Here is a 22,932-nt window from a genome sequence, read left to right as displayed (position 1 = left end):
ATTCCTTCACCAATTCTTCAAGATCTTGAAGCTGAGCTATTTTATGTTCGCTAAACCACTCAGATCGCTCAGGAACCCATGTTCCTGGGACATTGTTGATTTTAGAAAAGTCTTCATTAGCTCGAGTTCGGAAAAGCTTCATATATAATTTTACTATTCACATCATTATGAATTTATCATTAATCTGTATTTTAAAATTTTCCGTTCCTAAAAATTTGCCGCCCTCAAAACCTGCCGCCCTGGGCGGCCGCCCGGTCCGCCCACCCCTGGGGCCGGCCCTGTACTCAATTAAGGGTTCACAAAAACTAGGTAGCAACCCAAGGTCTAGCGAACACGATCTGACTGTTGGCAATCTATTATTTTAAGGCCTGGTTGCACAAATGCCGGTTAAATTTAACCATGATTAATTTCACAAGAAACAGACAGAGAAGACCTTTTAGGAAACACAGCTTCTCTGATTGGTTCTCGTGGAATTAATCACGGTTAAAATTTAATCGCTTTTTGTGCAACCGGAGCTATGTGAGGAGGCGCAGACAACGCAACTCGTTTTTGACCAGTCACATACAACCGTGAGATTATCAAGGTTTCATTGCGTTGCAGACTTCATAGCCCAGTCAAATAGTCATTATAATGCGGCCCGACCAAACAAAAATTAAGGTAATTGATTTTATTGTTTTAATCGGTCCATTTGGGTATTAGTAAGAGTAATCTATGGTTTCCCACCAAAATTTCTGAAGGCGTAACTTTTGGCAGCCTGAAAACCAAGAGATTTTGGTACTTTTTCAGTTTTTTAAATATATCTCCAAAACCAACTGTTCAATTAATATTTTTGCTCCATTATTTTTTGAAGAGAATTTAATTCCCTACAATTTGCATCCCTAAATGTTTTTCTATCTCCAATAGGAAGCGAGTTATAGCTCGTTGAAAATGGTTGATTTTTTTAGCGAAAAATCGCTAAATCCATGTTTGTTCCCTTTTCACTTCTTATAAAGTGATATGTGGTATTTTTTGATCGCAATTAGAGTATTACTAAGTTGTCAATTCAATCACTAATGATAGAGTTGGAACAAAAAACCTATATTTTAGGGTGGTGATTTAATTTATGAGACTAATGATTTGGCGCTAACTTCTTTTGGGTGAATTCAGACCTACTGCTAATTGCTAAAAACGATAACAAAAATATCGATTGAACAATTGGTTTTGGAGATATCGTGAATAAACTGAAAAAAGTACCAAAATCTCTTGGTTTTCAGGCTGCCAAAAGTTATGCCTTCAGAAATTTTGGTGGGAAATCATAGATTACTCTTACTAATACCCAAATGGACCGACTAAAACAATAAAAACTATTACCTTAATTATTGTTTGGTCCGATGTACTATTTGATTGGGCTATCAGTTGCACGGGATCAAATAGAGAAAATATATGCAGCCGACTAAAATCTGCCTTTTGTCATTACACCTGTGTGTGGCCTGAAGTTTTGTTTTTCAGTTGCGAATTGGTCTCGGACACAAAAGGTTTGCAACTGTGGTTTCAACTAGTCAGACGTGTGCGTTGGGCCATTTTAGTTGATGTTGTGCCGACTTCACAGGAAATAAAATTGACACCACAAGTATGTTCTTACCAAATATCAAAGCAGTCGAGTAGATAAAGTAGTAGTAGGTCAATATAGTTATGACTGTATTATAGTAAATCCTTTCAATTTCACCCAATCTCTTATGAAATTCGAAATCTACAATACCTGAGTGTATATTTCATTGACTTTCTTATGTTCGAACCTTATCAAACATATTTGTGAGAAAACTTTCCGTATCTATTGACTAGAACTACCCAAGTTTAATAATTATTGTAATGAATATAGTTTGACTTTATTTCTACACTATACGTCCTACCTCCCGACGGCCTTCAAGTATCAGGGTCAGAGCTCAATTTGTAAATTTGCAGGTGCCGGAACTCTAGCTGGCCCGACTACCGGGGGTATGGAATACCCCCTCAGGGTTAGGGGGTCAGGGGGCCTACCCCCGGAAAATTTTTATAAATTCGGCCCTTAAAACCGAGTTTTATGTCTGTTTTCAATTAAGTTTAACGTGATACGAATACAGATTTGATCAAATAAAATAGAGTTTTGATATTTTTAGCTGCAACTACGTTAACGTTCCAGTACGTTCCGGTCGTCCTGGGAGGTACCGGAACGCCGTTCCGGTGCGTTCCGGCTGAAATTAAGCCCTGATCAGGGTACATGGTGGGCTAAGCCCGCCCCTCCCACTCAATAATAAAATTTGGGAGCCAAAGAGGTACCTTCATTTTAATTTTATTATTACATAATATTTTAAACTGGCCCCATATGAAATTCAAATTAAATGAATCTTACAAGATTCGTTATTTGTGTTGATAATAATTAATTATTAAAGATCTGTCTACGTAATAGTATATTTCGCACCTAGGGCCGAAAATGGGACTTTTCTGGCTCGAAATCGGTTTTCAAGTCCGAGGCCGTAGGCCGAGGACTAGAAAAGATTGAGAGCCGGAAAAACATTTTTGCCCACGGTGAGAACGTTATTTTTCGCCACACAGGAAAATAAACAATATATATATATATGAGAATAATTGTCTATTATAAGCACTTCCGAAAGCAAAAGTGGAAGGTCATAGCTCTAGCAAATCTGAGGTAATCTGAATATCAAGAAATTGTCCAAGTATTTTTTATTTTTTATTCTGATTTGTCTAAATAACCTTAAAGATTATGTTCAATTATGTAAGAGGTTGAGTTTATACTTTTTATTCTTCCAAATGACAATAAGATGATATTATTATAAATGTTTTGATAATTGAATGATAAACACAAAGAATGAAAAGGTTTTGATCAGCTGTTTTAGCACACTTGAAATTTGGCCAATCTGAATGTCAACGGAAGTTTAGGTTAGAAGTTCTATCCTACTCTGAAAATAGAATTATTTCAATAGTTTATAATATATATCTTATCTGTATTTTATTCATCCAAATAAAATGATAGTATATTATTACAGAATACTTTATTGAATTCTAAAAGCATAAAATGATTCCGTTTATCCACCATGTTCCATGATAAACGCTGTACTAGGAGGTTTGAGGTTAGATTCTATTATACTCTGAAAATTGAATTTGAATAGTTTATAATATCTCATTATTTGTATTCCATTCATCCAAGTAAAATTATAGTATCTTATTGCAAATCTTTATTCAATTCTAGAAGCATAAACTGATTCCGTTTCATAAACTATTTTGTAAACACGTTCACATCAGATCAGAATCAGCTGACTTCAAGGTTATTTTACAGCCCTAGGGCCGTAATAATTTTACCGGCCTGGTCAGAAAACAATCACTTTCGGCCTCCATATGACGCACGTAAACCAGCTCATTACATCCAAGTGGGGCGAAAAGGAATATACTGTATCAATATTATCTTTTTTCTTTAGGACTACTCTTGAATATTAATAAAAATATAAATCTAAAGCTGCGTTTACACCAAAGTTATTAACAAAATTTTTATTTTTCCATCCTTATAGATTCTATAAGATTGAACGGAACTTGACAAACATATATGTTTATCATGTGTATGATAAGTTATGTTCAATCGAATAGAATCTATAAGGACAGAGAAATAAACATTTTGTCAATAACTTTGGTGAAAACGCATCTTTATATTGAGTGTCAATTTTGATTGTTAGTTGAGTGTCGAAAAAGAATGTATCTTTTCTGGGTGAGCTGGATTAATAGAATTAAATCAGATCAGTTCTTCCAAATCCGGAAATAGTGATTTTTCATCGAATTTGTTGACTCATTATAATTTATTAATACAAGCAGGAGAAAAAGGGATAGACAAGAACAAAATTTGTTTTCTATTTAGCCTACTAAATCTTGATTCAATTAACCACTTTTATTAGAAACAAATAGGCATATAATAATCCTCAACAGATGGAAATTACTGAGATATTGCATTCATTTAAATGCTAATGGATAAAATATTTCCTGTTGTCAATATTTGCAGTAGCAGAAGTTGTTGGGGTGATTTAAAGCATTTAATTTGGATTTTCGTTTAATAATAATTAATAATCCTCGAATATGAGTTGGATTGAAAATCCAAATGGATTGACTATAATTGTTGAATTTCATAATATATTCACTTACAATTATTGAATTTTAATAATTATTAAGTTATCTATACCACAAACACGAAAATTGTAGGGAAGCTTCCTTGAGCAGAATTGAATTTATTATGGGAGTTATAATCTATTCAATAAATTCAACTGAATAACCATCATCAAATATAAGTCTTATCAATGAAATGATAATTTTAAACTGATAAAAAATGTAATCAGAGGATGGATCAAATAAAGCACAATATTGATATATATTATTAATTTATAAAAAAAATATAATTTTTCTGCTGTAATGATAAGAGTGCAGGCCCAACATTTTTATACACTCGATTTAAATTTTAGCGTACTTGTAATTATAATTATGCAGTATAATGTCCAGCCTCTTGTCTGTGCTACAATGGTACATCACATAAAATGTTTAGCCAGGCTATTCTGTTTTTGATAGTTTCACAATCGAATTTTCGTGTTGCTGTTGAACTATTTTACTGCATAGAGGGTAAGTATAAGCACCTACCACGCTTGATATGCCAGTTGGCTCAGTAATGGATATAATGATGGCAGCTAAGCGAGCTTCATCTTCAACCGTTGTCCCTTCCAAAGCAGTTTCAATAGCAACGTAACCTTTTTTTAACTTATTAAGCCGCTCGTAGTTTGCAAGAGCCAATTTCACTTCTTCGTTATCTTTGATTGATTGGTAAGCTTTCTTTAATTTTGACAGTCTCTGAGCATCGGCTGGAGCCGTCAGTTTGGCAATACCACTAGCAGCGAACGCGGTTGCAATGCCCACAGCAAGCTGACCAACAGATGCTACTTGTCCTATAATTGCTGATGTGCATGAGCCGGAGCTTTTGGCAGCTCCCATACCACAGTTGACCCAGTTTGATGGAGCCTGGGCCCAGCAGACGAAGGCAACCCCATAGTAGCCAGGCTTGCACTTGGGGTAACACAGCCCTGCATCCAGCTCTTCATCAGCTTCACAAACACCAATTTGTGGTTTGCCGATGATGATTCGTTTGGCGCAGGAAAGATCGATTCCACGATTGAGTCCAAGAGCAGGACAGTCGGGCTGAGAGGGGCGGCAGATGCAGCAGCCAAAGGCCCAATACCCAGGCGCACATTTCGGATAGACTATGAGGAGATGCTTCTCACAGCCCTCGGGGTGGTCGCGTAGACAACGCGCCCACATGTGTCTGTCACTCAGCGGATCACCGAATTTCCATGGATAACCGACACCTCGTCCGTACTCGGCATGACGGCAGAACAGGCCGTCGTCACGGAAGTCTGCCGGGCAATCTGTGTGGCAGTCGAACCCGAACCGACTGTAACCGGCTGGACAATTGTCGTAGCAGAATAGACCGATTCCTACTTGATTTTCAGCGCAACGTGCCGGCACTTTACCGACTCCACGTGTATACGAGTCTTTCCAACAAAAGTCACTGGTAGCTGTAATGCAAACAATCACGGAGCACAAAATCAAAGTTGAGCTCAACATTGTCGAGCGAACACTGACAATGTCTAGTGCACTCACTATGCACTACTAATTAATGACATACTCTGATAAGAAGCTCAGACAATATGAAGAGTCTGTAACTCAGTAACGATAACGTTTTGTTCAAAGTACCAATCGCATTTCTAATTAATAAATAAATAAAATTTTATTGTCGAAAAGCCTTCACAGCATGTGCAACTTCAATAATATATAAGAAAACAACAATAAGTTCTAGACACACACTTCTACAGTACTATATACACAATGTTCATGTAATATCAGTTTAAGATTAATATAATGTAATGTTACTTATCTACTCATGTTCTCCTGACCAAAAACTACACATCTTGAAGAAATTGAAAAAATATAGTGTATATGTAGAAATTTGAGACTCATGAGCTTTATATGCGTTGTGTATCTGCCATACGCTAAATAAATAAATAATGATGTAATGTTTATTTTGAGGATATCATTTCGTTATTATTTTTAATAGATATTAAAATTTGCTTAATTTTCATGTTTGTATTTTAATGAAAGGCATCAGCTTATATTTATTTTTTGTATTTTGTTTTTGGCAAAATTCATTCAATCAATAATGGCAAATAATATCAAGTAGAGTAGCAAAACAATAAATACATTTAAGTTGAATAGAAATCCGTTATTCTATATGTAAATCGTATAGATTAGCTCACTGTAAACATTCACAGCAATTGCTGTGAAAAATCTGGCCATTGTATCTATTTTCCCCTTTACTTGATAACCTTCTATCTTCCGTATAGGCCTACTATAAAAATAGTATCAACTTTTCGTGTTGCTGTTGAACTATTTTACTGCATAGAGGGTAAGTATAAGCACCTACCACGCTTGATATGCCAGTTGGCTCAGTAATGGATATAATGATGGCAGCTAAGCGAGCTTCATCTTCAACCGTTGTCCCTTCCAAAGCAGTTTCAATAGCAACGTACCCTTTTTTTAACTTATTAAGCCGCTCGTAGTTTGCAAGAGCCAATTTCACTTCTTCGTTATCTTTGATTGATTGGTAAGCTTTCTTTAATTTTGACAGTCTCTGAGCATCGGCTGGAGCCGTCAGTTTGGCAATACCACTAGCAGCGAACGCGGTTGCAATGCCCACAGCAAGCTGACCAACAGATGCTACTTGTCCTATAATTGCTGATGTGCATGAGCCGGAGCTTTTGGCAGCTCCCATACCACAGTTGACCCAGTTTGATGGAGCCTCGGCCCAGCAGACGAAGGCAACCCCATAGTAGCCAGGCTTGCACTTGGGGTAACACAGCCCTGCATCCAGCTCTTCATCAGCTTCACAAACACCAATTTGTGGTTTGCCGATGATGATTCGTTTGGCGCAGGAAAGATCGATTCCACGATTGAGTCCAAGAGCGGGACAGTCGGGCTGAGAGGGGCGGCAGATGCAGCAGCCAAAGGCCCAATACCCAGGCGCACATTTCGGATAGACTATGAGGAGATGCTTCTCACAGCCCTCGGGGTGGTCGCGTAGACAACGCGCCCACATGTGTCTGTCACTCAGCGGATCACCGAATTTCCATGGATAACCGACACCTCGTCCGTACTCGGCATGACGGCAGAACAGGCCGTCGTCACGGAAGTCTGCCGGGCAATCTGTGTGGCAGTCGAACCCGAACCGACTGTAACCGGCTGGACAATTGTCGTAGCAGAATAGACCGATTCCTACTTGATTTTCAGCGCAACGTGCCGGCACTTTACCGACTCCACGTGTATACGAGTCTTTCCAACAAAAGTCACTGGTAGCTGTAATGCAAACAATCACGGAGCACAAAATCAAAGTTGAGCTCAACATTGTCGAGCGAACACTGACAATGTCTAGTGCACTCACTATGCACTACTAATTAATGACATACTCTGATAAGAAGCTCAGACAATATGAAGAGTCTGTAACTCAGTAACGATAACGTTTTGTTCAAAGTACCAATCGCATTTCTAATTAATAAATAAATAAAATTTTATTGTCGAAAAGCCTTCACAGCATGTGCAACTTCAATAATATATAAGAAAACAACAATAAGTTTTAGACACACACTTCTACAGTAGTATATACACAATGTTCATGTAATATCAGTTTAAGATTAATATAATGTAATGTTACTTATGTTCTCCTGACCAAAAACTACACATCTTGAAGAAATTGAAAAAAATATATAGTGTATTTATGTAGAAATTTGAGACTCATGAGCTTTATATGCGTTGTGTATCTGCCATAAGCTAAATAAATAAATAATGATGTAATGTTTATTTTGAGGATATCATTTCGTTATTATTTTAATAGATATTAAAATTTGCTTAATTTTCATGTTTGTATTTTAATGAAAGGCATCAGCTTATATTTATTTTTTGTATTTTGTTTTTGGCAAAATTCATTCAATCAATAATGGCAAATAATATCAAGTAGAGTAGCAAAACAATAAATACATTTAAGTTGAATAGAAATCCGTTATTCTATATGTAAATCGTATAGATTAGCTCACTGTAAACATTCACAGCAATTGCTGTGAAAAATCTGGCCATTGTATCTATTTTCCCCTTTACTTGATAACCTTCTATCTTCCGTATAGGCCTACTATAAAAATAGTATCAACTTTTTGGTGTGGATTACTCTTATTTATCTGAAAATTAAAGCACCCTTTTTTAAATGTTTATTCACATGTTACAACATTTTAATGCAATTTTCAATTTAGTAAATGAAAAAATAACGTTACAATAGGTAATTAAATACTATTGCTGAAGTAACTATAATAATTATTATTAATAATAACTATTTAATTATTATAATCATTAGAATTTTTATAGTTACTGTACTATTAATAATTTCTTATTATTTATGATCATGTGTTTGTATATTCATATGATTTATTTATTATGAAAATAAAAGTAAAGCTGAATGTTAAGGAAGTTTCAAATTTATGCGGCAACAAAACTAGACAGATAAAATAATAAAATATGTCTAGTAAAAAAGTTAATAAAAACAATATAAAAACTTTTAGTACCCTTTTATTAAAACATTAAAATGAATAAGTTTCAAATGTTTTAATAAAATGGTACTTCAAATTTTTATATTGTTTTTATTAATTTGAATAAATTAGCCCATATAAGTGGAGTGATTTTTAATAAAAAAATTATTAAAGATATAAATCCAATTGGGCATAGAACAATAATTTTCTATAAAATCATGCAAATTCAAATTTTGGAGTCCTAGAAAATGAATGGTTTTTTAAATTGAAAAGTATGTTGTAAAAAGTATACAATCACATAATCATAAATACGGTATTTAGATGAAAATATACTTCTATATACCGTGATCATGAACAAGAAATTACTAATAGTAAAGTAACTATTATAACCATATGGTAGTAATAGTATTTATTTAAAGTAATTATTATTTCATTCACTCACTTGAAAATAGCATTATGTTAAAACATGTTGTGGATAAAGTTTTTTATTGTACAGGTATACTATATATTTTTTTAAGTGAAGGCTACTTGTTACCAGTTATCAAGCAATTAACAATTTTTATCAAGAGTAAACAAATTATTGTTTACTCAATAATTATTAAAAATTTTATAACATACATTGCTAGTTTTTCTTATCATTATCTGTGATAATATATCTTCATAATCAATCATTCACTCAAGTTTTTACCACTTTCATTTCGAATAATTTTGCGCTTCATGTAAGGGTGTCCATGTAAAGTGGATTTTCAATAAATATCAGTTGTATTCATTGCAGTCCTTATAATGTCAGAGGCCCTGAAGAAATTGATCAGTTGCGACCTGAAAACTCTGACACCAGACCTGAGCCAGCCAGGTCACTCGATATTATTATTTATTCATTGCAACATTATTATTTAGAAAAATAAATGTAACAAAATTTAGATTGAATAAATGCTTTGGAAGGCTCATCACATAGAATGAAAAAACGTTCAGAGTGAAAAAATATGTTTATTCATAAAAATGTCAAACAGTAATAATGTAAAAAAGTAACAAATTCATGAAGTTCAGGTCAGTTATGAACTTTAACTCATCTTGCAGTTACATCACATTTATTACACTTCTAAGGCACTTGACAGAGTGAATTGCTCAAATACAAGGCGATGAAAATCAAATCCCTCTAAGTGGACGGAGCCACATTCAATGAAGTTTGCATGCATTAGAGATTGGAAGCGTGATTTTACAGTACAATGCTCCTCATAGTCTAAAACATGATTATTTTACAATCGTTTTCTTGGTAAATGGTAGGTAACTAAATAGGAATAAAAAAATGAAACTATACAAACTATTATGGCATATACAAAATGAAAAAACAATTGAAATGAAATTTAATGGCAAATTAAGTTAGTTTATCCAATACTAAAGCCTAGAGAAAAATTAATTTCGATTCAAGTTTTTTTAATGTCACTGAAATAACCTAGTTTTCATATTTAGCATGAGGTTTTCGGATCTACTAATTCGTGGATACTAGTATTCACGTGAAGTTGTGTTTCTTTGGCTCAAAATTTTGCAAAATTACTCAAAAATTTCTAATTTGTAGAGATTTGAGTGGAATATTTTTGTTTTTAATCAGTTTTTAAATATCAAAATTTTTAGTTTAGTCATTAGTTTGAAGTGGAAATTGGACTTTTTGAAGTGAAAGTGAAATCTTAACCTTATTCTTTTTTGAAACTTTTATTTGTTAAAATTTGGGAGAAGACAGTTTTGGGCTATGCCTGTTGTCTTGTCCCAATCATATTATATTTATTATAATTATGATCTGTAATTGTCAATGAAAAAAATAAATATTCAATTAAAAAAGTTTTTTTTAGAAATAATTCAAGTAAGAACAATTAGAAGAAACGTTATCGATTAGAAAATAGTTTCATAATTCAAATTGATATAAATTTACAATGTTGCCACTATTTCACTAACTATTCTAATTGAATACTACTAGTAAATATTTGATAAAATTTTATCTCAACATGAGAAGATTTTGAAAGAAGGTTAAAAATATAAAAAAAGAATGGAAATATTATCTTGTACTCTTTCAAATTCAAATAACAAAACTGACAATTCAATTATTCTATTGATATTTTTCATGAAAATAGGCTACATAATTAGAATAAATTCTTCAATAAAACAAACCTACTATTAGTCTAATTAGAATAAATCCTCCAATAAAATCATCAACATTGAAATACAAATACTATTGTTCAAATTTGACGAGTAAATTTCCAGGTCTAAAACAAATCAATTGAGTTACCTTGTCATATGAATAAAACATAAAATAAGTGCAAGTGATTGAATGTAAAATTATTCACTTGCCAATATTAACTAACATCAGTTGTACTGATGTGGGAAGAGTTATATTTGTTTTCATCAATAGCTGTAATTAAAATAACAGGAATACAGATAAAAAACCTATCCACCCAATAGAGGCGACTTTCAAATAATAAGCCCTCTACTGAGCTGGCTTCAAATTAATAAAGCTAAAGGTATTCAATATGTAGAGTTGTTAATTCTCAAATATCAGTTGTATACAACTGTGGAATAATCATGTTGAGTAGAATTGTTTAGGTTTCGGTGACGTCCATTTTGTTGGAAGTACTGAGTTGAGACTCGGCAAGAGCAACACACTTTCGAATCTCGTAGCCGATAGCAGCGCCCATGGGAGGGGGGACAGCGTTGCCAATTTGCCGGTGCTTGTCGAGCACAGAGCCATAGAAGCGGTAGGTGTCGGAGAAGCCCTGCGAGCGTGCGCACTCCCTCACACTGACCACTCGCTTCTCCTGAGGATGCAGCACTCGGCCCTGTTTGCCCATCGGCTCGGGGTTGGTGATTGTCGTGCTGAAGAAGCCATCCCACTCGAGACGGCCGTACAGTCCGGCCCAATGGTTGTGTCGGTTGCTAGTGTGTGGCAAGCACCACGGAATCAAAGTGTTGAACTGTCTGTCCATGGGATCACATGCACTTCCAGTGGCGCATGCGCAAACCCCACGCAGCGCACCACTAGATGACTTGCCGTTCTTTTTGTCGTTATGCAAATACCGCAGCTTTTGTGTCATCACACCGGTTGACAACTTTACTTCAATATTGGGCAGATCCCTCCAATCAGAGCCTGGTTTGGTTGGAATGTGCTCCATTCTTGCCACCACCAGAGGCGACATCTCTTTGCAGATGTGATCCAACAAAACTGGTTGATACTGGTCGCCTCTGACGAGTCGTTGAAAATGCGATTGAGGCTCCAAATTGTACGACATCTCCTGTACATCGGCGCCATTGGTGATTTCAGGCAAGTCTGACATGGCATCTCTCACAGTGATTGTCCTTCTGGGTGCCGATTCAACCCACCGACAATTCGACACATACGTTCTATTGTCAACATTAACTGTCAAGTGTGTAGCCTTTGGCGAAAACGAATGTGTGGGCTCAGGAAACGTTGGAAGGATTTCTCCTGGTGCCGCAGCTAAAATAATAGCCCTTCGTCTCGTTTGAGGTACCCCATAGTTTCCAGCTTGCAAAATTCCAAAAGTGCATTGATAGCCCATACGAATTAGACAACTCAACGAAAGCTTCAATACCATACTTTTTTTAAAAGACACAAAATTCCTGACATTTTCCAATACAAAAAATCTAGGACGATAATAGTCACAGTAGGAAAGATAAGAGACAATGAGGGAGTTTTTGAAAAGTGTGTACTGTCTGGAGTTGAAACGGTTCATGCCACTGAAGCCTTGGCAAGGAGGCCCACCACAAAGCAGCTCAACTTCGCCTTTCAGAGGTAATGATTGTCCATTGGACGATTTTGATTGGCCATCCATAACCATTTTCAAAATATCATTGCAGTCCTCTGTGAAGACTACCGTGTCAGTATTGTTGAGGCGGAAAGCATTAGCCGCTGTCAGGTCTTTTTCAATCGCCCAACACGTCTTGGCAATGCCAGCTTGATGCAGGCCTTCTGAGAGTCCACCACAGCCTGCAAAAACATCCAAACACTTGAGAGGTTTAGAAATTTGTGGCCAGGGCAGGACACTGTCACCTCTTTTCTCACTCAGTTTGACACTGCTTTTCCCCTTGCCTTTCCCTTTTCCCTTTCCTTTGGATCCCAAGTTCATGGCTGAAGATGGAGGGTCATTGAATGTCTTGCTTGAACTGTCGTAGGCTTGATTGAAGTAGAATCTGTGAGGACCTCCTCTAGTCCATTCATCCTCACTGCAGTCAAAATTTTCGTTGTAGCAAATGTAACATTTTCCAGTCACTTGACTAAAATCAACGTTGATTTCTGAAACAGAAATAGATGTAATTCTATTAAACAACTGAAATTTATAGGAGAGAATTTGAATAGCATTGATGAAATTAAATAATGAAGCCGATGATTCTGAACTGAATGATAAAGAAGTGTGTGAGGTAAGTATGAAAAAATACAATAACAATTACGGGCAATATTATCAAGAGAAAAACTATCAAAATGATGAAAAATAAATTTGTTTCCTATTCAGTGTACATGACTTCATGAAAATAACTAGATATTAATAATCCTTAAAAAGTAGAGTAATAACATTATTCAACTTTTTCTTTGAAAGTTGTAGACTTACTATGATGATATAAATGTATGAATGTCACTAAACGATTATTGACCGAGCGAAGTGAGGTCTAAGATTCAAATTCAAGTCGACGGTTTGGCATTTCTCTTAATGTTTAAATGTTTATATGTTTATATGTTGCGCATTTACGGTAAAACCCGGTAATAGATTTTCATGAAATTTGACAGGTATGTTCCTTTTTACATTGCGCGTCGACGTATATACAATTTTTTTGGAAATTTTGCATTTCAAGGATAATATAAAAGGAAAAAGGAGCCTCCTTCATACGCCAATATTATAGTAAAAATCAGACTATAGAATTATTCATCATAAATCAGCTGACAAGTAATTACACAGATGTGTGGAGAAGCCAGTCTATTGCTGTATTTCCATAAGGTCGACGTATATACAATTTTTTGGGGGAAATTTTGCATTTCAAGGATAATATAAAAGGAAAAAGGAGCCTCCTTCATACGCCAATATTATAGTAGAAATCAGACTATAAAATTATTCATCATAAATCAGCTGACAAGTGATTACACAGATGTGTGGAGAAGCCAGTCTATTGCTGTATTTCCATAAGGTCTATATAGTTTCAATCAGGTACTTGAATGAGAATGCTGCGTGAGGTCTACTGTTCACAGAACTACTAGTATTAAATAAAAAATGGATTGTTAATCAATTAATATTCTGTTTCAAAAAATCAATTAACTTATATGATGTGGACAATGAATCCTTTTACTGTGATGATTATTATTATTCCACAATAATTGAAGTTACTATAGTGAGGTCCACGTTATAATAACAGTATTTGATTAACATTGGTGTTGCTATCCTTGTCTATCTTTCGACAAATCAGGTAGAACTATCCTTTTCTAGCTCCGCAATGATGCCAAATATTTTTTTGACAATGTAGAAGTATAATTAATTAAGGCAGAGAATCGGAAACGCTGTTCTCCTATCTTTATCCACTGCCATTATAACGTGGACCACATTATAGTAACTTCATTAGTGACATTCATAATATGGTAAAAAATGGGTTAGAAAGTAAATGAAACTATTTTAGTAATTTTATACTGACTTAATATTTTATACTGAAACTATTTTAGTAATTTTATACTGACTTAATATTTTATACTGAAACTATTTTAGTAATTTTATACTGAAACTATTTTCGTAATTTTATACTGACTTTCATCAGACCAATAGAGCAGATTGAGGTCGGCTTGATGAACAAAGTCGGCGCCTTTGTGTGTATTCTCTGGTCGATACATCTTGTGGACCGTGATGAGTATATCTGATCCATCCTCTTTGGCCATGATCGCGGATATGAATCCAATGTTGAATGGCTCTGGGGTGGCATCATTGCAGCCCTTCACATAGTCCGACGTTTTCCTGTAGAATTCGGGATACAAGTTTTCATCAACCTGCAAAAACGATGACAGATACATCAGTACAGTAGCAGTTTACCAATGGAATAAAATATTTGTTTGATTTTTCGTTTTTCCCAGGATTAGTCATTCCAAGACAAAGAAAAATTAAAAATAATTGAAAAAATTTAAATAATTGAAAAAAAATTTATTTCGCCTATAACTCAATTTAGTTCGAAACCCTTTATTCATCTTATACTTTCTTAGTACATTCGATCCTACTCATTGAAGTTCTGGAAGAGCATTTATGTAATTTTTATACACATGAAAGCGGAAATTAATAATGTTTTGATTAGCAAGAATCGTTAGTTTTTATAAGATTTTCTCAGAGTTTGGAGTAAGTTTTATCAGTAACTTCAGATTTTGGCATAGTTAAAAAATTCCAGAATACCGGTCAAACATGAATGTACATTAGGTATCAAATTTTATTCCTTTATCCACGTGAGTTACAATATTTGCCGGCTTATACATTAATTCAAAGTAAATGACAATGTAGATAATTAGTCAATTGTTATTTTTCACAATATTAAGAATTTATTGTTGAATAATTATTATTAAACGAAAATCCCAATTGAATTGAAATTATCTTTATTCTTCTTCATAGAAAGTACAAACAATACACAATATACATATACAAAACTTGAAGAAGATTCCTCATATGGGCAAAGCCTGTGTAAGAGGAAAGAGTTCTCTACAATTCAATATACTTAGATATACAATGACAGATATGACAATGATACAATACAATTGAAAAAACAAAACAATTTCAACCAATAATAAGCACTAAACCATAACATTTTACCAAAATAAGAGAATTAAATGTTGTAAATCACCCCGAAGACTTCTGCTACTGCAAATATTGTTAACTGGGTAAGCAGATTATTTTCGATTAATAATCATTATTCATTAATTATCATTTTAACAAATGCAATTTCCTATTTATTTCCATCTGTAATTTATTATTAATCAGAATGAAGGCGGAATGCAATTTAAATTTTAGTAATATTAATGTAACTACCTAAATTGGAGGTGTTTCAACAAATAATTGTCGATTCTTGGAAAAGGATATAACAGAATATCCTTCTCATTAACACACACTCAGAGATGAGAGATAAGAAATTCAAGTTTTAAAATTTTGGCTCCACTAATGAAAACAATATTTGCTTTACATATAATAATATTAAATTCAGCAGTAATAAATAAATGAGTTCCAATCTCAATAAATTTCAAAGACAACAAAATTCTACAGGATATAAATCGCAAGCTAATACAACCTTAGTAGCTATAGCTATAGTGAAATCCACGTTATAATGGCAGTTGAGAAAGATAGGAGAACAAGTTGCCGATCCTCTGTCTTGTCAATGCCTTCTATGGAGGGTAACTAATACCGGTTTATTGATGTAATATCAACTGTTCATTCTCGTTTAAAATAATCAATTATATTTTATCAAGCAAGAAATTATATTTTTCAATGATTTCATAATGAATTTTCATAATTAAGATGAAATATTTTGATAGTTAATTATTACTTCTACATTTTTAAAAGACGATCTGGTAACAGAGCAAAGCGAGAAAGAGATAGTGCTATCCGCTTTGTTGAATGATAGACAGGGATAGCAATACCATTGCTAATCAAACACTGCCATTATAACGTGGACCTCACTATATATTGAGACTCACGCTATAAAAGCTGTGGAAGTTATTTAGTGACATTATTGCCACTTTTCTTTTTCATCATATTTCTACATAGTCTAGAAACAATTTGGCTACGGTGCGAAGTTGGAAAAGGATAGAGCTATCTGCTTTGTCTAATGACAGACAAGACATAGCATATCAATGTTAATCAGATACTAACATAACCTAACCTAACCTAACCTGAATCTCACTATAGTGGTGAATGTTTGATAGAATTCTGCTATTTACCTCTTTGATTGAAATGTCCTTCTTCTGTTGTGAAAACTTCAGCTGATTTTTAAATTTGAATGTACCAGGTTTCAAAAATACTGATGAGCCCACTCTATACTCTTCATCAAGCCACCTAACAACTCCATAGTTAATCTGAAAAAAAAATACAAGATTGGTAAATGTGGCAATTGACAGATTAAGCAAATATATAGGAGTGAATCACTTTCAATCCATTTTCCAATACAATAGCTGAGAATAACATGCATAGCAAGATTGGTCAGTGGATTATAATTATTACAATTATAGAGATTTACAAAGCAGCAATTAATATTTTAGATTGATCTTCCTATAGCACAGAGAAAATTATTGTCATTGGTAAGATTTGAGTTCAACGGTTCTGCGTGGCTTCCATAACGTTTCCTCAATTAAAATAACGTTAGTTGAATTCCTTAATTTAAATAACGTTTTCCTTAAATATAGTGTCCCACGCCTGAATTTTGAAAAAGATAATAATCTAACACTACTTTCATTTTATTGAATCTTCTTACTTGTTTCGATGATTGTTGAATTTCTAGCTTCTCTTCCACACATGGAGTTTTTCTCTTCTCTTCCCTCTTGAGCTTATCACATGAATTGCAGAATCTGAAACAAGAATGAAATGATTCAATCTGATAATATTACAATTACTAATGAACTAACAAAAAAAAATATCAAGAAGAAAGAAATGATTTAATCTCTAATGAACTAATAAGAAAATATCAAGAACATAATAAAGTTGACAATTACTGGCATTGATGGCATGCTCCACAATTTTCAATAGATGGGTGCCCACTAATCGGCCAATGCAGAATTATATGACAGAAATACAACCTAACTGATAATATAACGATCAAGAGAATGTATTATCTTAACTAAATTATGATTAATTTAATTTTTGAAAATTATCAAATAGAAAATAAGAAATTCTGGCTAAGTAAAGGTTTGTAAAGATTAAGTTGGGGCGGGGTAACAATAATTTATACGGTACAGTAATGGGCAAAGCTAAGAAAGTACAATGAATGTTAGCTATTCTATAGCAAGCTAGACATCCAGGTAATCCCAAGCTGGAAGCTTTGTTGACTGACAGGCTTTCATGAGGATTGTTCATGAAGATTTACCAACTGATGTAACTATGGGCCTATAAAGCTCACAAATTCTATTCCAGAAGTGAATGTAATGCTAACTCTACATCGAAGAAGTAAATGGAAGATAAGAAACGAATGAAGAAAAAGTGGATGAAGAAAAAATCGTTTCGCAGTTTTTTTTAAATGAGGAAAGAGCACTAAGTGACTGAACTATGATTAAATTTTCTGGGACAGTTTACCTACCGGTAATTTTCCTGTTGGTCGTCACATAGAGGCTCCGCTTCCAATGACTCGAACCTACAATTCACTGGACTGTACCTGAAATACGATAAAAGATATGTTTTCAACAAAAATCACTACAATAAATTATTGAATACATTTTAGAACAATAGCCTCTAAAAATGAGGAATATTGAACGATCATCAGATTGAATGCATTGTATTATTCTTATCCATTGGTTTGTTAATAGATATTGAATTCTGTAGGAAAAAAGTTTTATTCATAGAAATGAAAAATAAAAATCTAAGTACCCTTTTTAAAATTGTTACTTACAACATGTTTCGGCCATGAGGCCATTATAAATGATGACTTGACCAGAACCTCATTTTGGACTTTTAAAATCTATATATATAAAAGCGAAATGGCACTCACTCACTCACTGACTGACTCACTCACTCACTCGCAGAACTAAAAATCTACCGGACCAAAAACGTTCAAATTTGGTAGGTATGTTCAGTTGGCCCTTTAGAGGCGCACTAAGAAATCTTTTGGCAATATTTTAACTCTAAGGGTGGTTTTTAAGGGTTTAAAGTTCGTCTTTTAGCATGTATATTCTTCTTCTCCCAATCTCTTAATTTATAATATTGAAATTTCCATATCATATATCATATGTCACTATAGAGCTATAATCTAGATAGAGTACCTCTTCGAAACAGTTGTTAACTGGCAACTAAATTAATAATTTTGTCAGGTTGGCATTAAGTTGAGTTGACTTTGTTAGGTTGGCACCAAGTTAAAGATTTCAATGCATTTATCGCGGAAAAATTGATTGGGCACTTCTACTTCAATCCTGGGAATATTATATTACTAGCCGTCAGGCTCGCTTCGCTCGCCATATCCGTTTAGCCAGACGTTTAGTCGGGACCCCCCACTGGATTGTCCTAACATATGATAAAAATGCTCAAATGAAAAATTATTCATCCATTAGTACAAAATTGCTTATCATTGAAAGAGGAAAAACATATTTTGTGAGATATGTTGTGATATTACTATGAATAACGAAATTCATAAAAACACTTCACTCATATGGGCTACTTTTTAACAAATTAATAAAAACAATATATAAATATTGTAGTAGGCCTACCCATTATTTTTTAAAAACTTTGAAATAGTTCAACAACTAGTTTCGACCCTAACTTAGGCCATTTTCAAGTTAGGTAGAAATCAAGATTTCAACATTTTCAAGTTTCTACTTGAATTGAAAATGACCTAAGTTAGGGTCGAAACTAGTTATTGAACTATTTTTAAGTTATTTAAAAATAAAGATACTACTAGATTTTTATGTTGTCTTTATTAATTCGTATTCATAAACTATTACAATGAATAACCACTTTTTAAATAGTGGTTGACACCATTTCTTTGTGCTTATTCATTCTTCCGTGGGAATGATTTAGCAACATTTTGAATAAACAGTCAACTTGATTCAACAATTTTAGAATTGGAATGTGGATAAATATGCCTTTCCAATGAGATTTCTTGTAAGGGATTTTCTTGTGGTCATCATTAATGGAGTAATCATCTGTAGTCCATAAATAAATGAGATTTATCTCTTCTCAATGAGATTTCTAGTAAGTAAAAAAAAGTAAATTCGTATGGCTTTTGATGGTGGGGAGTCCCTTGTGGGAAGGTCCCACCGCCTGAATACCTAATTTAAGCCGTCAATGGGCCTTACACCTGTCATACTTCAGCCGGGACCGACAGTTTAACGTGCCCATCCGATAACACGGGAGTGATCTGGTTGAAAAACTTTTGGTATTGAGAGGGTTCGAATCCGGGATCTCTTTGCTGCTACGCAAGCACTCTCTCCACTAGACCACGGATCACTTCTAGTAAGGGATGTGAAGTTCAAAGATTTTATTTATGGAGTTTATGAAACTTACGTTTCATTGTGGTCCCTTTCCTATTTTTTCTCATGCAAGGCTGTAGAGCACATAACATTATCAGATATAACAAACCTCATGAGTAATTCAATAATTGAAGACATCAAGAGGTTTCTATGTGAAACTTACCTCATTTTATAGAAGAAAGTCTTCTCATCATATTTATAACCAGGCATCATTTCTGAGGATGGTACGATCCTATGCACAGTTACTTTGTCAGAGATAGACATAATTGGAACGTCACCACACTCATACAGCAGGAATAGCTCTTGAGTTTCAGCGGTTTCGCCGAGCACTGAGTCTGATGCCCGACTGAAAAAGTAACAATCAATATTTGACAACAAACATTTTTATTCAATCTATAATGTAATGATAAGAGTTTAATATGTTTGAGTATAGGAAATAAACTCATGTAATGGTGTTTGTAAATACATTAGAATAGATTATAGAGATAGAAGGATCATCAGAGAATTGTACAAAGATTAAACGGCATTATTAAGGATAGGTGAGCAGCAAAGGAAGGCTGCTATAAGGAGTGGAGTGCGACAGGGCTGAGGTTTGTCACCATTTCTATCCAACATTTATACAGAGTGAGTCATATGTATGGAACCCTTCAATAAATTGGAGACTGTTGTAGATTACTGTAACTTTCAGTATGAGTTATTGGTCAAATACTCTATCTTTTGACATACAACTGAATTTCAACCCCTCATAAAAGGGTGACTTGGGGGTTGTAACTCGAATATTTTAAATGTAAATACCCATTGTGTGATACATCATTTTTAAGGCCTTTTTAAAACAAGAAAGATAGCATCGATAAAAATGTTCAATCATACTTGTATCCAAAATGGCGGCTGATTGAAGTTTTAGTTTTTAGAGAAATGAGGGGTTGTAACTCGAATATTTTTAATGTGAACACCCATTGTGTGGTACATCATTTTGAAGGCCTTTTCAGAACGAGAAAGATGACATGAATTAAGATGTTCTATGAAACTCTTATCCAAAATGGCGGCTGATTGAAGTTTTAGTTTTTAAAGAAATAATTGATAAAGTTTAATCAGCCGCCATTTTGGATAAAAGTATCATAGAACATCTTTATTCATGTCATCTTTCTCGTTCTGAAAAAGGCCTCTAAAATTATGTATCACACAATGGGGTTTTACATTCAAAATATTTAAGTTACAACCCCTCATTTCTTTAAAAACTAAGTGCCAGTTGCACAGCAGCCGGTTAAATTTTAACCGTGATTAATTCCACGAGAACCAATCATAGAAGGCCTTTCTGATAAGACGGCTTCTCTGATTGGTTCTCGAGGAATTAATCACGGTTAAAATATAACCGGCTGCTGTGCAACCGGCACTTTAACTTCAATCAGCTGCCATTTTGGGTACAAGTATCATAGAACAATTTTATCGATGTAATCTTTCTTGTTTTAAAAAGGCTTTTAAAATGATGTACCACACAATGGTTGTTTACATTTATAATATTCGAGTTACAACCAATGTCACCCCTTTATGAGGGGTTGAAATTCAGTTGTATGTCAAAAGGTAGAGTATTAGACCATAACTTATCCTGAAAGTTACAGTATTATATCTACAACAGTCTCCAATTTATTGAAGGGTTCCCATACAAATGACTCACTCTGTATAGAGCACGCTATTAATGAATGCAAGGAGTGCTGTAGTGGCATCAAGGTAAATGGAGTTCGGATTCAGATGCTTCGTTTTGCAGATGATATAGCTATAATAGCAGAGAATGAAAGAAGTTTTGAAAGAGCTTGAAGTGTTTTACTTCCAACACAGTTGGAAGTAACCACCTTGCACGACATTCTACGGAATAAAATATGATATGCAGATAAATAAGGTAAAGACAGAAGTGATGGTCTGCTCAAAAGTCCCTGAGAATGTGTTCATTAAATTGTATAATCACGTCTTGAAACATGTTAGAATGTTTAAATATCTTGGAAGCATATAAATAAAAATAGAAATCTGAAACATGTTGTGGCTAAGAAATTTTAAAAGGCTAGGCTACTTAGGATTTATATTTTTATTTATATTCAACAGTAGCCCTAAATAAAAGATAATCTTGGAAGCATTATATCAGAAGATGTGAAAGATAAACTGGATATAAAACGCCGAATCAGAGAATCTAAGGGTATGATTATTAGTAATAGGCAAATTTTTTCCTAAATATTCTAACGATGGAAATAAGACTACAGATGGAAATAAATTGGAAGTTGCATTTTTGTTCAAATACTAATTAATGAATAATTATAATTAAACGAAAATCCCAATTAAATGCTGTGAATCACCCCAAAGACTTCCGCTACTACAAACATTGACAACGGGCTTGTTTAGGGCTTCTTTAGCCCGTTGTCAATGTTTGCAGTAGCGGAAGTCTTCGGGGTGATTTACAGCATTTTTTCAAATCAAATTCATTTATTGCCAAAAAGAGAACAAACAATAATTTACTCTTACACATACATACACGAGCAAAAATAAAAGTAAATCGTTCATAATACAATATTACACAATGTAATGTACATGAGAACAGAAAAAAACAATTATAAAATTTCTAAGCATCACCAGCAAAAAGAAAAATCTTTGCCCGCTGATGAGAGTTGCTTGAAAAAAATCCTTAAAATAACTAGAAACTGAAACGAAAAGCTTTATAACAAAAGTAGAGATACAAAATATACTTTGAATCAATATACTTTAAAAATGTGGTCCAAAGTAGATTAATTCACACCTATATTGATAATTTATAAAAGGTCGGAATTCAGAGAAATACCAAACTGAAAACTGAAACAGAAAAAAACAAATCACAAAGCAAATAGGTTCAAAGTGAAGAAATATTCACCTTTAATCCACTCTGTTATGCTCTTCTTTGATATTTTATCATTTATATCAAAGGTATTGCATTTATTAATTTGCTGCTTGTGTAAATCAATTAATTGGGATTTTCGTTTAGTTATTGGGAGTATAGCTCTCTACGATATTGAAACGTGGACTATTGGTAAGGCAAGGGAAACGACTCTATGCATTTGAAGTAAGTTGTGGTGTTGGAGGCGAATGCTCAAAATA

General features: G+C 34.0%; 2 protein-coding genes across 2 annotated transcripts in view; both read right to left on the bottom strand.

Moving 5' to 3' along the window:
* Window positions 1-4,385: 4,385 nt before the first annotated feature.
* LOC120350719 lies at window positions 4,386-7,501 on the bottom strand. The gene is made up of 2 exons (XM_039425428.1): window positions 6,467-7,501; window positions 4,386-4,632 (listed from the first exon to the last, which is right to left on the bottom strand). The coding sequence occupies exons 1-2, from the start codon at window positions 7,460-7,462 to the stop codon at window positions 4,564-4,566; spliced, it is 1,065 nt and encodes a 354-aa protein (XP_039281362.1). The 5' UTR covers window positions 7,463-7,501; the 3' UTR covers window positions 4,386-4,563.
* Window positions 7,502-9,597: 2,096 nt separating this feature from the next.
* LOC111056001 (DNA (cytosine-5)-methyltransferase PliMCI) overlaps window positions 9,598-22,932 on the bottom strand; it is a 32,843-nt gene continuing 19,508 nt past the window's right edge. Inside the window, exons 10-15 of the mRNA XM_039425427.1 lie at window positions 19,979-20,161; window positions 17,934-18,008; window positions 17,115-17,208; window positions 16,585-16,719; window positions 14,424-14,658; window positions 9,598-12,930 (exon numbers count right to left, since the gene is read on the bottom strand). Coding sequence (XP_039281361.1) covers window positions 11,222-12,930; window positions 14,424-14,658; window positions 16,585-16,719; window positions 17,115-17,208; window positions 17,934-18,008; window positions 19,979-20,161 — 2,431 coding nt within the window. The 3' untranslated portion in view covers window positions 9,598-11,221. The remainder of the gene's footprint in view (window positions 12,931-14,423; window positions 14,659-16,584; window positions 16,720-17,114; window positions 17,209-17,933; window positions 18,009-19,978; window positions 20,162-22,932) is intronic.

Source organism: Nilaparvata lugens, chromosome 3 (assembly GCF_014356525.2).
Source record: "Nilaparvata lugens isolate BPH chromosome 3, ASM1435652v1, whole genome shotgun sequence".
NCBI lineage: Eukaryota > Metazoa > Arthropoda > Insecta > Hemiptera > Delphacidae > Nilaparvata > Nilaparvata lugens.
The sequence above is the reverse complement of the archived record's forward strand: the minus strand, read 5'-3'. Positions and strand labels throughout refer to the sequence as shown.